Below are 12,434 nucleotides of genomic sequence, written 5' to 3'. Positions count from 1 at the left end.
TAAGCCATCTGGGCAGTTGTATTCAAGCTTGCACCCAGGAATGTTATCTTTTGAGAGGGTACCAGTTGTGATTTCTTTTCGTTTGTGTACCCTAGGCATGTTAGAAGCCTTTTCACAAACGCCAGTTGTTGAAGAAGAGAGTGTCCTTGTTCTCTGCTTGAATAAAACAGTCGTCTAAGTAAAGATATATTTGTATACTTCTTTGTCTGCAAAATGCAATTACTGGTGCCAGGCACATTATAAAGACCCTGGGCGCAGTAGATAAGCCAAGGGGCAGTGCAGAGAATTGGTAATGCATTAAGCCAGCCTTGAATCTGAGGTATCTTCTGCACAATTGTCTTATTGGAACATGCAGGTATGCCTCTTTTAGGTCTAAAGTCACCAGCCAGGCATTCTTGCCCAGCATGGGCAGAAGCTGCTGCAAAGTCAGCATTTTGAATTTTGGAATGTACAGGTATATGTTCAAAATCGATAAATCCAGTACTGGCCGCTAGGCCTTGTCCTTTCTGGGTACCAAGAACAGTCTTGAGTAAAAACCTTGTCCTTTTTCCTGTTCTGGTACCATCTGAATGGCCCCCATATCCATGAGGGATGTAACCTGTTTCTGTGCCTCTGCCCATTGATTTTTTGACAGATCTGGCCAACCATTTGCCATTGGCAGAGTGTGGAAATGGAATCTGTATCCCTGTGATACGATGTTTAGTACCCAGTTGTCCTGGGTTATTAACTGCCAATTTTGAGCAAAAGTGCTAATTTTCCCCCTATGGGTGCTGCCAAAAGATAAGTGCTTGGTGTAGGCAGAGGGAAGTCATTGGGATTGCTTTCTGTAGGTTTGCACTTTATCTCCTCCAGATTTGGAGGTGGAAGCACCCCATTGCTTTGACCTGTATGAATCTTGTGCCTGGTATCTGGAATGCTTAGGGCGTCTGTATTTGCCCCTTTGAGCTCTGTCTGACACAGGAAAGGACCACTTTTTTGTAGGCCAGTGTCTACTGAAACTTGGTGGCTGCACTTGTAAGAAGTCTAACAGTTTGAATAGACTTAGCTTTGTCTTCCAATTTCTTTAAAACCTCTTCTGCCTTAATACCAGAGACTCATGCTGTAAAGGTGCATCTAGCAGTTTAGCTTTAACATGATCAGGCAATTTTTTTTTTTCCTTTAACAGGCATGCCTCCTAATTACAGATCCAGTAACTGCGGCCCTGCAGGAGGTCTCTAAGGAATCAAAACCACATTGCAAAGTATGTTTTCCTACTTGTTCAGCTGCATGTAATAATTCCTGCAATTATTTTCTGCACATTCTGAAATCAACATCATTTTCTGTTTCAGCAATCCCATAAAATGTTGTTGGTACTTAAGCATATGAAATTGACAATTTAGGTTGCAGATGTATAAACCTTTTTCCCCCATCTGTCCAGTGCCCTTGAATATCTATCAGAGGGGGTAGGATTTTTTTGCTGTTGAGGTCTTAACTCCCTTTGGACACTGTGAAATAGTTTCAGGATCAGCAACAGGGTTTCTAAATAAAAATGTATGTGAGTCAGGGACCCTGTAATATCTATCAGGCTTACTGGGAGCCGGAGGTAAGGAGCCAGGGGTCAAGCTTGACTCCGGAAACACATCATCCACAATGTCTAGGACAGGGGCAATGGCTAAAGGCCTGTGCTGAGGGAGAAGGAAATCCCTGAGCCTCTTTTTTTATTCTGAGAAGTCTTGACTCACCCAGTGAAAATGCTCCCTCAAAGTATGCAATGTTTCTCCAAATGAATAATCCTCAGGAGGAGATGCAGATGGAATAGACTCCTCAGCATCAGAATCCTCATAGGGAGGAATAGATAATTCCTGATCAGAAGAAATAGAAACCTGATCTGAAGATTCATAGTCAGTGTCTTGCCTAGGCCTCCTATCTGGAGGGGGATGGGAACCCCTGATCAAGGTAATAAGATCTTCATCCATTTTGATCATCTGTTTTTTTAGGCATAGAGGCCTGTGCACGTGGCTCATGCGTCAGTTTTTTAGTTTTAGAAGTTGCTTTTGTCTTTGGTTTTGCAGCTGTCGGTTTGATATACAAATGTTGAGGTCTGAATACACCCTCAGAAGCCGGTGCCTGCTCAGTGGCTCTGGACCCATCTGAGGGAGATGCATCCGTCGGTCCACTACCTTGAGTATCTTGTGGCATGCCGGATTCCACATGGGTGTGGGTAGAGGCCCGCAACTCAAAGGTAGCGGGTATCAAGGGCTGGGAAAGCGCCTCACTGAGTACTGGCGAACCGATTGGCTTAGGAGAAGCTTCGTCATCGGTTTTGGATCTTGATTGCCTTTCTCTGTCCTTTCCTTTGCGTTTTTTATGTACTCCGGTAGACGGATTGCTATCAGACGACAATTCTGGGTAGTTAAATCTGTTTCCAAAATACTTTGATGCAAAAATATACCGACACTTAATAGTGTGTTGGTTAAATCTAGCACAAAACTGACACCCAGGCACATTGTGATCAGGGCCTAGGCAAGGAATACAGTACAAATGGAAATCCTTATGAGTTATTTGCTTCCCACAAGTTATACAATTAACTTTTTCTGACATCAGTAAAAAGCAAGAAAAAAAGTTTCCCCAATGGGGTACTTAGCTTTAGTGAAGACTTCGGTTCTGAAACACAAACATGAATATTTCAGTAGTCGGCCGACTGGCACTTGCGAAATGCTTCTGCTTCGGGCACCGCCCGGCAAGAAAGACTAAAGAAAATGGCGTCAGCTGCACTGACGACCTGACGTCATGGAAGAGGAGACAGCAACCGACGCAGGAACCAAGACTTTGGAATTCAGGCCGACTGAGGGCAACCTGCCAGCAGATTACCCAAATGTAATGACTGCAACAGTGAAACACGAAGAACAGTACAGCTCTTTTGATTGTGCACTTTTAACTCCTAGTGGGTGTGGCTTGAGTCTTTAAAAAATAAAGTTATCACCTTACAATTCTAACAAATACTCTGACATAGGTCAAATATCAATACAATTGTGTATGCCATCATGTATGCTTCAAGATAAAATATTCTGATACCTCATATAGGTCATGGTTTTGGAATTATTAATGCAAATATAAACGAGCAATATTTGACGCCTCGAGGAGCAGTAGGAGGTAAAGTACAGTTTTGTACCTACCATAAATGTAGATGTTAGAGTGTTCACCCTGCTGCAGTCATCACACTTGGGTTATCCTGCCGTCAGGCGGTCCCGCAGTCGGCCCGAATTCCAAAGTCTCTAAAGTGGTAGAGATAAGTTCAGCTAGTTCAGAGGGGATGGAGGGAGGGTAACCTGGACTGCAGCAGGGTGAACACTCGAACATCTACATTTATGGTAGGTACAAAACTGTACTATGTTCATCGTGTTACCCTGCTGCAGTCATCACACTTGGGTTGAATCCCAAAGCTAAGGAGGGGAGATGGAGTCAAACAGGGTTAGAAGAGGCTAGTAGGCCCTGCAAAACTGCAGTGGCAAAACCAGCTCTAGTCAGAGTAAAGAGGTAAGTGACAGTGTTTGGTGAAGGTGTGCACTGAACTCAAAGTAGCAGCTTCCAGAATATCCTTGGTTGGCACTCCCCTGAGAAAGGCTGCTGATGTAGCTGTAGCCCTGGTGGAGTGGGACCTAATGTTAGCAGGTACTGGTTTCCCATGATGTGTGTAGCAGAAACGTACGCAATGTCCTATCCATTTACAAATGGTCTGTTTTGAGATAGCTTTTCCTTGTGATCCTGTAGCATAGGCTACAAAGAGCTGGTCAATTTTTCTGAAAGCCTTAGTTTTATCCAAGTAGTAACGTAATTGCCTGTGAATGTCCAAAGAGTGCAGGAGTCTTTCTCCTTTGTTCTGGGGATTTGGGAAGAAGGTGGGCAAGTGAATGGTTTTGGTTTAGGGCCACACTGGATACCACCTTTGGCATAAAGGAAGGATTATTTCATAGAGAAACTCTGTTGATGAAAAATGAGGAAAGGTTCCACTGCCATTAGTGCCTGTAGCTCTGAGACTCTTCTAACTGAGGATATTGCTAGTAGTAGGGCAGTTTTCCATGAAAGAAAGTTTAAATCAGTTGAAAAAGCTGGTTCAAAGGGCGGCAGTGTAAGTTTTTCCAGGACAAAGTTGAGATCCCAAGTAGGTGTTGGAGCTCTCCTTGGCGGTCTTAAGTTCTTAGCCCCTCTGAGGTACTGTCTTAGGAGTGGATGTGAAAATAAAGGAGGATCCGTGCTGTAATGAGCTGAAATTGCTGAGGCGTGGATCTTAATAGATGAAAAGGAAAGTCCTTTGTGTAACATCTCAGTTAAATATTGTAGAATCTGAGGAATGTTCGGCTCCAAGGGATTTAGGCCTTTAGCCTGGTTCCAGGAGCAAAATCTTTTCCATTTGTCTGAATAGGTTTTCCTGGTGCTGGGCCTCCTGGCCTCCAGAATGACATCCATAACAGCTTTGGATAAAGGTGTTGGCTGGTTGTTTAGGTAATTTGCCATGCAGCCAGGTTTAAAGTCTTGAGCTGGCTGTGTAGAATCAGATTGTCTCACTGGGTGAGCAGGTGAGGAATTTGTGGCAAAATCCATGGTGGGCCCTGGGCCATGGTCCTTAAAATTGGATACCAATGTTGGCGTGGCCAATCTGGTGCAACGAGAATCATTTGTGGCCTCTCTAATCTGACTTTCAGCAGTACCTTTGCTAGAAGAGGCAGTGGAGGGAAGGCATACACTTAATGTTTTCCAACTGAATGAGACAGCGTCCACTTTCCAAGCTAGTGGATGGAAGGTCCTTGTGCAAAATTTTTGAAGTTGGTGGTTGTGGGGGCTTGCAAACAGATCTATGTCTGGGCATCCCCATTTTTGAGCTATCATTGCAAATACTTGTGGATCTAGTTTCCATTCGTGTGGATCCATGATGTTTCTGCTTAGGTAGTCTGCCAATGTGTTTTTCTTTCCTGGCAGGAATTGTGCTTGTAATTGAACCTGGTAGGACAGTGCAGTGTTCCACAAGGTCATTGCTTGCCTGCATAGAGGGTAGGAATGTGTGCCCCCTTGCTTGTTTATGTACCACATAACTGTCGTGTTGTCTGTCCTTAGTAGTTGTCCTGGGTGTAGAAGGTCCTTGAAAGCTGTTGGGGCATTCTGCACTGCTAGCATTTCTTTTTGATCGATATGCAGGTGTCTTTGATCTGTAGTCCATTTGCCCTGAATGCAATGTCCTGCCATGTGTGCTCCCCAGGCATAGTCCGATGCATCTGTTGTCATAGTTTGCCTGGCTGTGGGTAAGGTGAAAGGCTGACCCTTGTTGAGGTGACATGCCTGTGCCCACCATAGAAACTCCTGTTGAAGGCAGGGAATGAGTGGAATCATTGTTTCCAAGCTGTGGCTGTGCCGAGTCCATACACTTTTCAGGTACCATTGTAATTTCCTCATATGCAGTTTTGCAAATGGTATTAGTAGAATGCAAGATGCCATGAATCCCAAGGCCTGCAGAATTTTTCTTGCAGGGAGCTGGGTCTTTGTTGCCATTATTTTGAAATACTGAAAGAGTTGTCGTTGTTTGTCTGGCGTGAGATAAGACATCTGGACCGTTGTATTCAAGCTGGCACCCAGGAATGTTGTTTTGTGAGGGCACTAGTTTTGATTTCTTTTCGTTTACTGTGTATCCTAGTCAACTTAGAAGGTGTTTGACAAATGCCAGATGCTGTAAAAGAATGTCCTTGCTTTCTGCTTGAATAAGACAGTCGTCCAGGTATGGGTATATTTGAATTCCTTTCTGTCTGCAGTATGCAATTACTGGTGCCAGGCATTTTGTGAAGACCCTGGGTGCAGTAGATAAGCCAAAGGGCATGTGTTGAACCTGCAATGAAGCGGAGGTATCTTCTGCAATTTTGTCTTATAGGGACATGCAGGTATGCCTCCTTGAGGTCCAAAGTGACTAGCCAAGCATTCTTGCCCAGCATGGGAAGATGCTGTAGTGTTAGCATCTTGAATTTTGGTACTTGCAGATAGGTGTTCAGAATTGAAAGATCCAGAATGGGTCTCCATGCTTTGTCCTTTCTTGGAACTAGGAAGAGTCTTGAGTAAAACCCTTGTCCCTGCTCCTGTGTAGGTCCCTGTTGAATGGCTCTCATGTTCATGAGAGCTGTAATTTGTTTTTGTGCCTCTGCCCATTGATTTGGTGGCAGGTTTGGCATTCCTTTGATCCTTGGTAAGGTATGAAAGTGGAATCTGTATCCTTGAGAGACAATGTTTAGAACCCATTTGTCTTTTGTGATGATGGGCCAGTTGTCTCCAAAAAATGCTAGTTTTCCTCCCAAGAGTGCTGCCAGGAGAGATTTGCTTGGTAGTTTGAGGATAGAGTCATTGTGTCTGTCTTCTGTTAGCTTGGGGCCTGTTCTTCTCCTCCTTTCTGGGTAGCAGAGCCCCATTGGCGAGGTTTATAAGGGCCCTGTGATTGACCTCTGCCTCTTGGGCGTCTGTATTTGCCCCTCTGTGATCTGCCTGAAGCTGGAAAGGACCAATTTTTTGTTGGCCAATTTCTGCTGAAGCGAGGGGGTTGTACCTGCAAGAAATCCTTGACCGTTTGCATAGATTTAGCCTTATCCTCCATTTTCTTTAAAACCTCTCCTGCTTTGACACCAAATAATACATCCTGTTGTAAAGGTGCATCTAATAATTTTGCTTTAACATGGTCAGGGAGGGTTTGCCCTTTTAACCAAGCATGTCTACGAATGACTGAGCCAGTAACAGCTGCTCTACATGAAGCTTCCAGTGAATCAAATCTGCATTGTAAAGTATGCTTTTACCACCTGTTCAGCTGCATGCAACACATCCTGCATTTCCTTAAACTTAGGCTGTTCTGAGTGTGTGCTCATTTTTTGTTTTAACTGAGACATCAGGAATTGTTGATATTTCAACATGTGAAACTGGCAATTTAATGCTCTCATAGCCAGGGTTGCAGAGGTGTATATTTTCTTTCCCCATCTATCTAAGGCTCTGGAATCTCTTTCAGAGGGCACAGGATTTTTAGCCATAGAAGCCTTTGCTCCTTTAGGACCCTGGGATATGGTTTCTGGGTCAGCTACATGGTTTTTATAAAGGAATTTGTGTGAGTCAGGTACTCTGTAGTATCTGTCTGGTTTGGCTGGAGCAGGAGGTAGAGAGAGTCTGGATTTAAACTAGACTCCAAGTAGACATCATCCACAATATCTAAAACAGGAGGAATAGCAAGGGGTCTGTGCTGGGGTAATAGAAGGAACTCTCGGAGCCTTTTCTTAGAATCTGAGTAATCCTGGCCTTCCCAGTGGAAATGTTCCCTCATGGTATGTAATGTTTCCCCAAAGGAGTAGTCTTTAGGGGGAGATGCTGAGGGAACAGAATCTTCAGCATCAGAATCTTCATAAGGTGGAAAAGTGTAATCCTGTTCCTCAGAAGAATCTGATGAGAGAGAAACCTGGTCAGAGGATGCATAATCCTCCTCTTGTCTTGGTCTTTTATCAGGAGGGGGATGGGAACCCCTGATAAGGGTAATTAAATCTTCAGCCATCTTAAGCATCTGTTTCTTAGGCATGGGGCCTTGACCTGTAGACTGATGAACAGTTTTCTTAGGTTTTAAAGGAGTTTTAAGTTTAGCATAAGATTTAATGGTGAGTGTAGTCGGTCTGAAGACACTTCTGCAACCGAAGGTGTTTCCTCTGCACCGGTGTCTAAATCTGCTCCGGTGTCGGTAGATGGCTGCGTCAGCCTAGTAGACTCCGTGTGGGAGTCGGCAGCTGTCTGGGGTTCCAGCTCTGTCGTCATCAGGGGCTGTGTAGGTGCCTCACTTAAAACCGGAGAACCGGCGACAGGCCCAGCTGAGGCCTCGAGGTCTGGCTTATTCCTAGGCTGCCTGTCCTTATCCTTGTGTTTTTTATGAATTGCGGTCATCGGCTGCTCTGATGGCATGATATAATTGAATTTTCTACCAAAGTAATGCCGTGCGAAGTCAAAATGGCATTTGATAGTGCGTTTAATAAACCTAGCGCAAAACCGACAACCTGTAACATCGTGGTCTGGGCCTAGTCAAGGAATACAATAGGAATGGAAGTCCTTATGAGGTATTTGCTTCCCACAAGAAATGCAATTGTTAACTTTTTCTGACATCAGACTGAGGCAAGAAAATGTTCCCCAATGGGGTACTTAGCTTTATTGAAGACTTCGGACTGAAATTCAAATCGAAAATCTCAGGTGTGTCGGCCGACCAGCACTTGCGAACTGCTTCTGCTTCGGGCACCGCGCGACAAGAAAGACTGAAGAAAATGGCATCGGATGCCTCTTATATACCCCTAACGCACTGACGTCAGGGAAGAAGCGACAGCAACCGATGCCGGACCAAGACTTTGGAATTCGGGCTGACTGCGGGACCGCCTGACAGCAGGATAACCCAAGTGTGATGACTGCAGCAGGGTAACACGATGAACATCTATACATTTCTTGGCACTGAGCTTGAGCCCATGGCAAGCATCTGTTTCTGTAAGGCCCTTATGTAGAATATCCACATCATTTGGGGATTCAATAATGGCTCTCTGTTTGCAGTCATCTTTGTTAGCCAAAGTCCCTTAGTGTTGGCCTGTACTTTAGAGAAGTAGATGCCAAACAAGAGCGGTCCCAGGACTGAACCCTGAGGTACTCCACTTGTCATTTGTCTGGAGCTGGATATGGAGTCAGCTACTTTTACAGTGTGGGTTCTGTCAGTAAGCCAGTTGGCAACCCATTGAGTGATGTGGGGATTAATGCCCAGCTTAGTAAGTTTATCTAGGATTCCAGAGTGGGGATGGTGTCAAAGGCCTTGGCGAGGTCCAGATAGGCTGTGTGGACTGCCTTACCCTCGTCCACGGCTCTGGAGACTGATTCGAATAAGTCAATCAGGTTCAGGAGACAAGACCGGCCCTTTATGAACCCAAACTGGGTGGAGTCCAGTGTTTTAAGGTTGCCAATGTCTTTGTTTATAAGTTCCATGATAATACGTTCCATGGCATTGCAGATCAGGCTCATCAGACTGATGGGGCGGTAGTTCCCGGGATCCAAGGTGGATCCCCCCTTGTGGAGTGGTGGTCTAGGTTGTCTTTGTGGTTTGGGAAGACTGCTTAAGTGCCTCAGCATACCTTGGTCTCTGTGTGTGTGTGGTTTTGACTACTTGAAGTGGGCTTATATGCAATAATTTTGCCTCCAGTGATATGATTATACACCTCTCGCCCACTGTACCCGTTACTTTAAGGATTAAGTGGTTGTCAAAAACCTAAGAAATTTCTGGAATTTATCAAGGATAGTAAAGGCAGTAATACACTGGTTTGAGCTTCAATGCATCAGCAACTGTACCAGTTTCTTCCATTAGGAACATTACAGATCTTAGGCAAATTAATCAAATGTATTCACAACAAAACAGAAAAAGTCTGAAGCTACACCATTTACACTTAAATCGGGAAGAAATGCAACACAAGAATTTACAGTGTTTCATCAACTTAAGTGCAGATGTTTCATCAACTTAAGTGCAGATGTAGAAAAAGAAATTCTGATACGTTCACTTTACTATATAATGCAGTTAGTACACTTGAAAGTTCCAAGGCTACATTAGAAAACATTCAAGAATATTTTGGTGCTAAAACAGAAATATAAACATACCATCCTCATCATTAGCAGGGATTTTGTTTCTTTTTTTACCATCTTGTAAAGCAGAGAAGGCTCTCTGTCCTACAGGTTCATCTCCTTGGATAGCTGTTAAATCATGCATGCTGAAACTTCGCAAACGTTCTGCTATTGCTCCTTGACTCTGTACAATATAAATTTGCAATGTTAAAAATAAATACTGGAGCTGAAGGCTCGTACAATTTATTTTTCTTAAGCCAATACAATAATTAAAGAACAAAAAATAAAATTTGTAAATAGTAACATCTAACCACATATGTTGCAACATTTTTTTAAATGGGTAATTCATTTATTCAGAAAAGCCAGGAAATATATTATGCTAAACACGGTAAGTAACAATGAATATGTTTTACAGTTCTTCAAATAAACATGCTCTTTAGCATGCACATTTAATTTTCAGTACACACTAATATAAGTTAGTGTAGAGGAAAGTGCTTTCAAGCACACGTGATTGCTCTAAAAACTGCTAAAACTGGATACGGAAAAAATTATAGAGACAAACTGTAGAAAAAAAAACAAAATGGGAACGGACTGTAATGACTGTTTTAGAGCGTCTCTTGCGGAGGTCCAAGACAAGAACTAATGCCACCCTCCAAGCAAGCATCATCCTGAGTATCACACACATCTTCACTTCAGAAGAGGGTGCAGTGACAGGAAAACATTCTTGCACTCCACAAGGACAGTAGATGGACAAGTGGGTAGAAAATCCTGGACGTACTGCCAAACAACCTCAAGGGTTAACTATTAAGCAGAGTGCTCATACGATATCTCTGTTTTTTTAATGATGTCTCACAGTACAGTCGCACAACTTGTTCAAGTATGTTTACTGCTTGGGGCTGTTGCTCAAGAGCAGAAAACAATAAAGACAGGAAGGCAAACATGACAACCTATTTTTCAAAAACTGACCAACCCATAGTTATGTAAGTACTCTGTGTTGATTAATGCACTGAAAAATATTTAAACGCAGACCTCTTTCAGAAACTTGTTCTTTTTCATACTAACAGAGTTGATTTCACCAACCTCTGGACGAAGCTGTACATAAAGATTAAATGCTGTATCTATTTTTTTATTATTTTATTTTACATTTGTTGACCGGGCTAGTCTAGCTGGACACATGTCCATTTTCAGTAGAGACGTAGGGAGAAAAGCTCCTCATATCTAAAATATGACAAACCAAGACCACTGCTATTAAAAAGACAAAGCTCCCTAATTTTTTTTAGGTTACACAGAGAGCTTGAGAATAATTTATATAAATATAAGAGGTTGCAATGGCAATGCTTGCACCTCGAGGCATCACTCAAGAACAATATTATTCCACGGGGACTGAGGGTCCTTAATATGCCCAGTTATGGCAAGCAATACTCAGACTTAAGGAGATGGCAAGAGCTGAACTTATCCTTCAGCTCTCAATTCATGGAGCTACTTATTGACTTTTTCTTACCTATGGAACATGAGCTTAAGGAAAATATTATTGCAATGGAACACACTATATTGAATACTTTTTCTGTGGATGTTATCAGCGACAGGCTAGATAAACTACAAGAGAGTTATGTTGTACGAGAAAAGGCTACAAAAGCACTAAATCTCGGAAGCTACGACGAGACAAAAAGGATTTTGAGAATAATAATGTATTCTCCTGGCCCAGGGAACGTTTAAGATCAGTGGCTGCACAGCATGTTAATTCTACGACAGACCAATTAGGTGAGAGTTCTAATGTGCTAAATAACACGCTTAACTCACAACTGCCAGCAACATTACAAGCAGTTCCAGCAATGTGTTCAGACACTAACAATGTTGACAACTAATTCTGGGGAACAGGCTAGTACTAGCAACAGGTCCTTTTTTAGTGATGGCACTGTAAAATAGGAGAGAGTTGGTTATGCCAGGACATGAACAGAGACCTGATAAGACTGGTGATAATTCAGTTTTTTAAACATACAAAATAGCGTAGTTCTCCCTGAAGAATCCATTACCTATAAAGATTTGTTCGAGGAGTATGACCAGGCCGATGAAGGGGCAGAGACAATGGAATAATGAGCAGAATCCGCAACAAACCAAAAGGAGGAGAATCTAAATCTAGGTTTGGTTTTTAATATTTCATTGATAACATTGACTAAAGAGCAAACTGAATTACTAAATAAAGGTCTTTCCTTTATTCCTGCCCAGAGGGCTAATCATGTAGAAATGCTCAAAGATCTAAGATTACTTGGCAGGAACTTATCTTTGAGAAATATGTTTGCATCAAATACTGACACAAAAAATGTTGGTTATGCCTCATTTAAAAGACCTAGTACTTTTGTACCAACCATGCACCCTGCTATACAGACATTCATTAATATATGTGAATCTGATTTTAGGGAATTATTTGCTAATGGAACTAGGACTAATTTTAATAACATGTCTAAGTGATGAGGGCACTACAAGAACTAAAACATGTGTGTTCAATTGAAATCAAACAAGCTGACAAAAGGAGGAGGCATTGTGATACTAGATAAAGCATTATATTTGCAACAGATGAATGGTTTATTACACGATGGCAACACTTATCAATGTGTTTCTAAAAGTGTTGTCACTGGTATTAGAGAGAGAGTATCCTTTTTAATTTTTGATTTTGTAATGACTGGTTTAATCAAGGAAGAATTATTTAAAATTTTTAATACCAATAGCCCATTAGTTCCAATGATTTATAGTCTCCCTAAAACACACAAGAACAATATACCACCACCAATGAGACCTACAGTGTTTGGTGCAGG

At 42.5% G+C, this 12,434-nt stretch overlaps 1 protein-coding gene across 1 annotated transcript in view; it reads right to left on the bottom strand.

Annotated features, from left to right (window-relative positions):
* Positions 1-12,434, bottom strand: part of REEP3 (receptor accessory protein 3) — a gene marked incomplete in the record, with an annotated part of 1,378,370 nt that overhangs the window by 186,947 nt on the left and 1,178,989 nt on the right. Inside the window, 1 exon segment of the mRNA XM_044056467.1 lies at positions 9,658-9,805. Coding sequence (XP_043912402.1) covers positions 9,658-9,805 — 148 coding nt within the window.

Source organism: Protopterus annectens, chromosome 14.part0 (assembly GCF_019279795.1).
Source record: "Protopterus annectens isolate FY-2018-M chromosome 14.part0, PAN1.0, whole genome shotgun sequence".
Classification (NCBI taxonomy): Eukaryota; Metazoa; Chordata; order Ceratodontiformes; family Protopteridae; genus Protopterus; species Protopterus annectens.
Note: the sequence above shows the minus strand (reverse complement) of the source record. Positions and strands in the feature narration are given on the sequence as shown.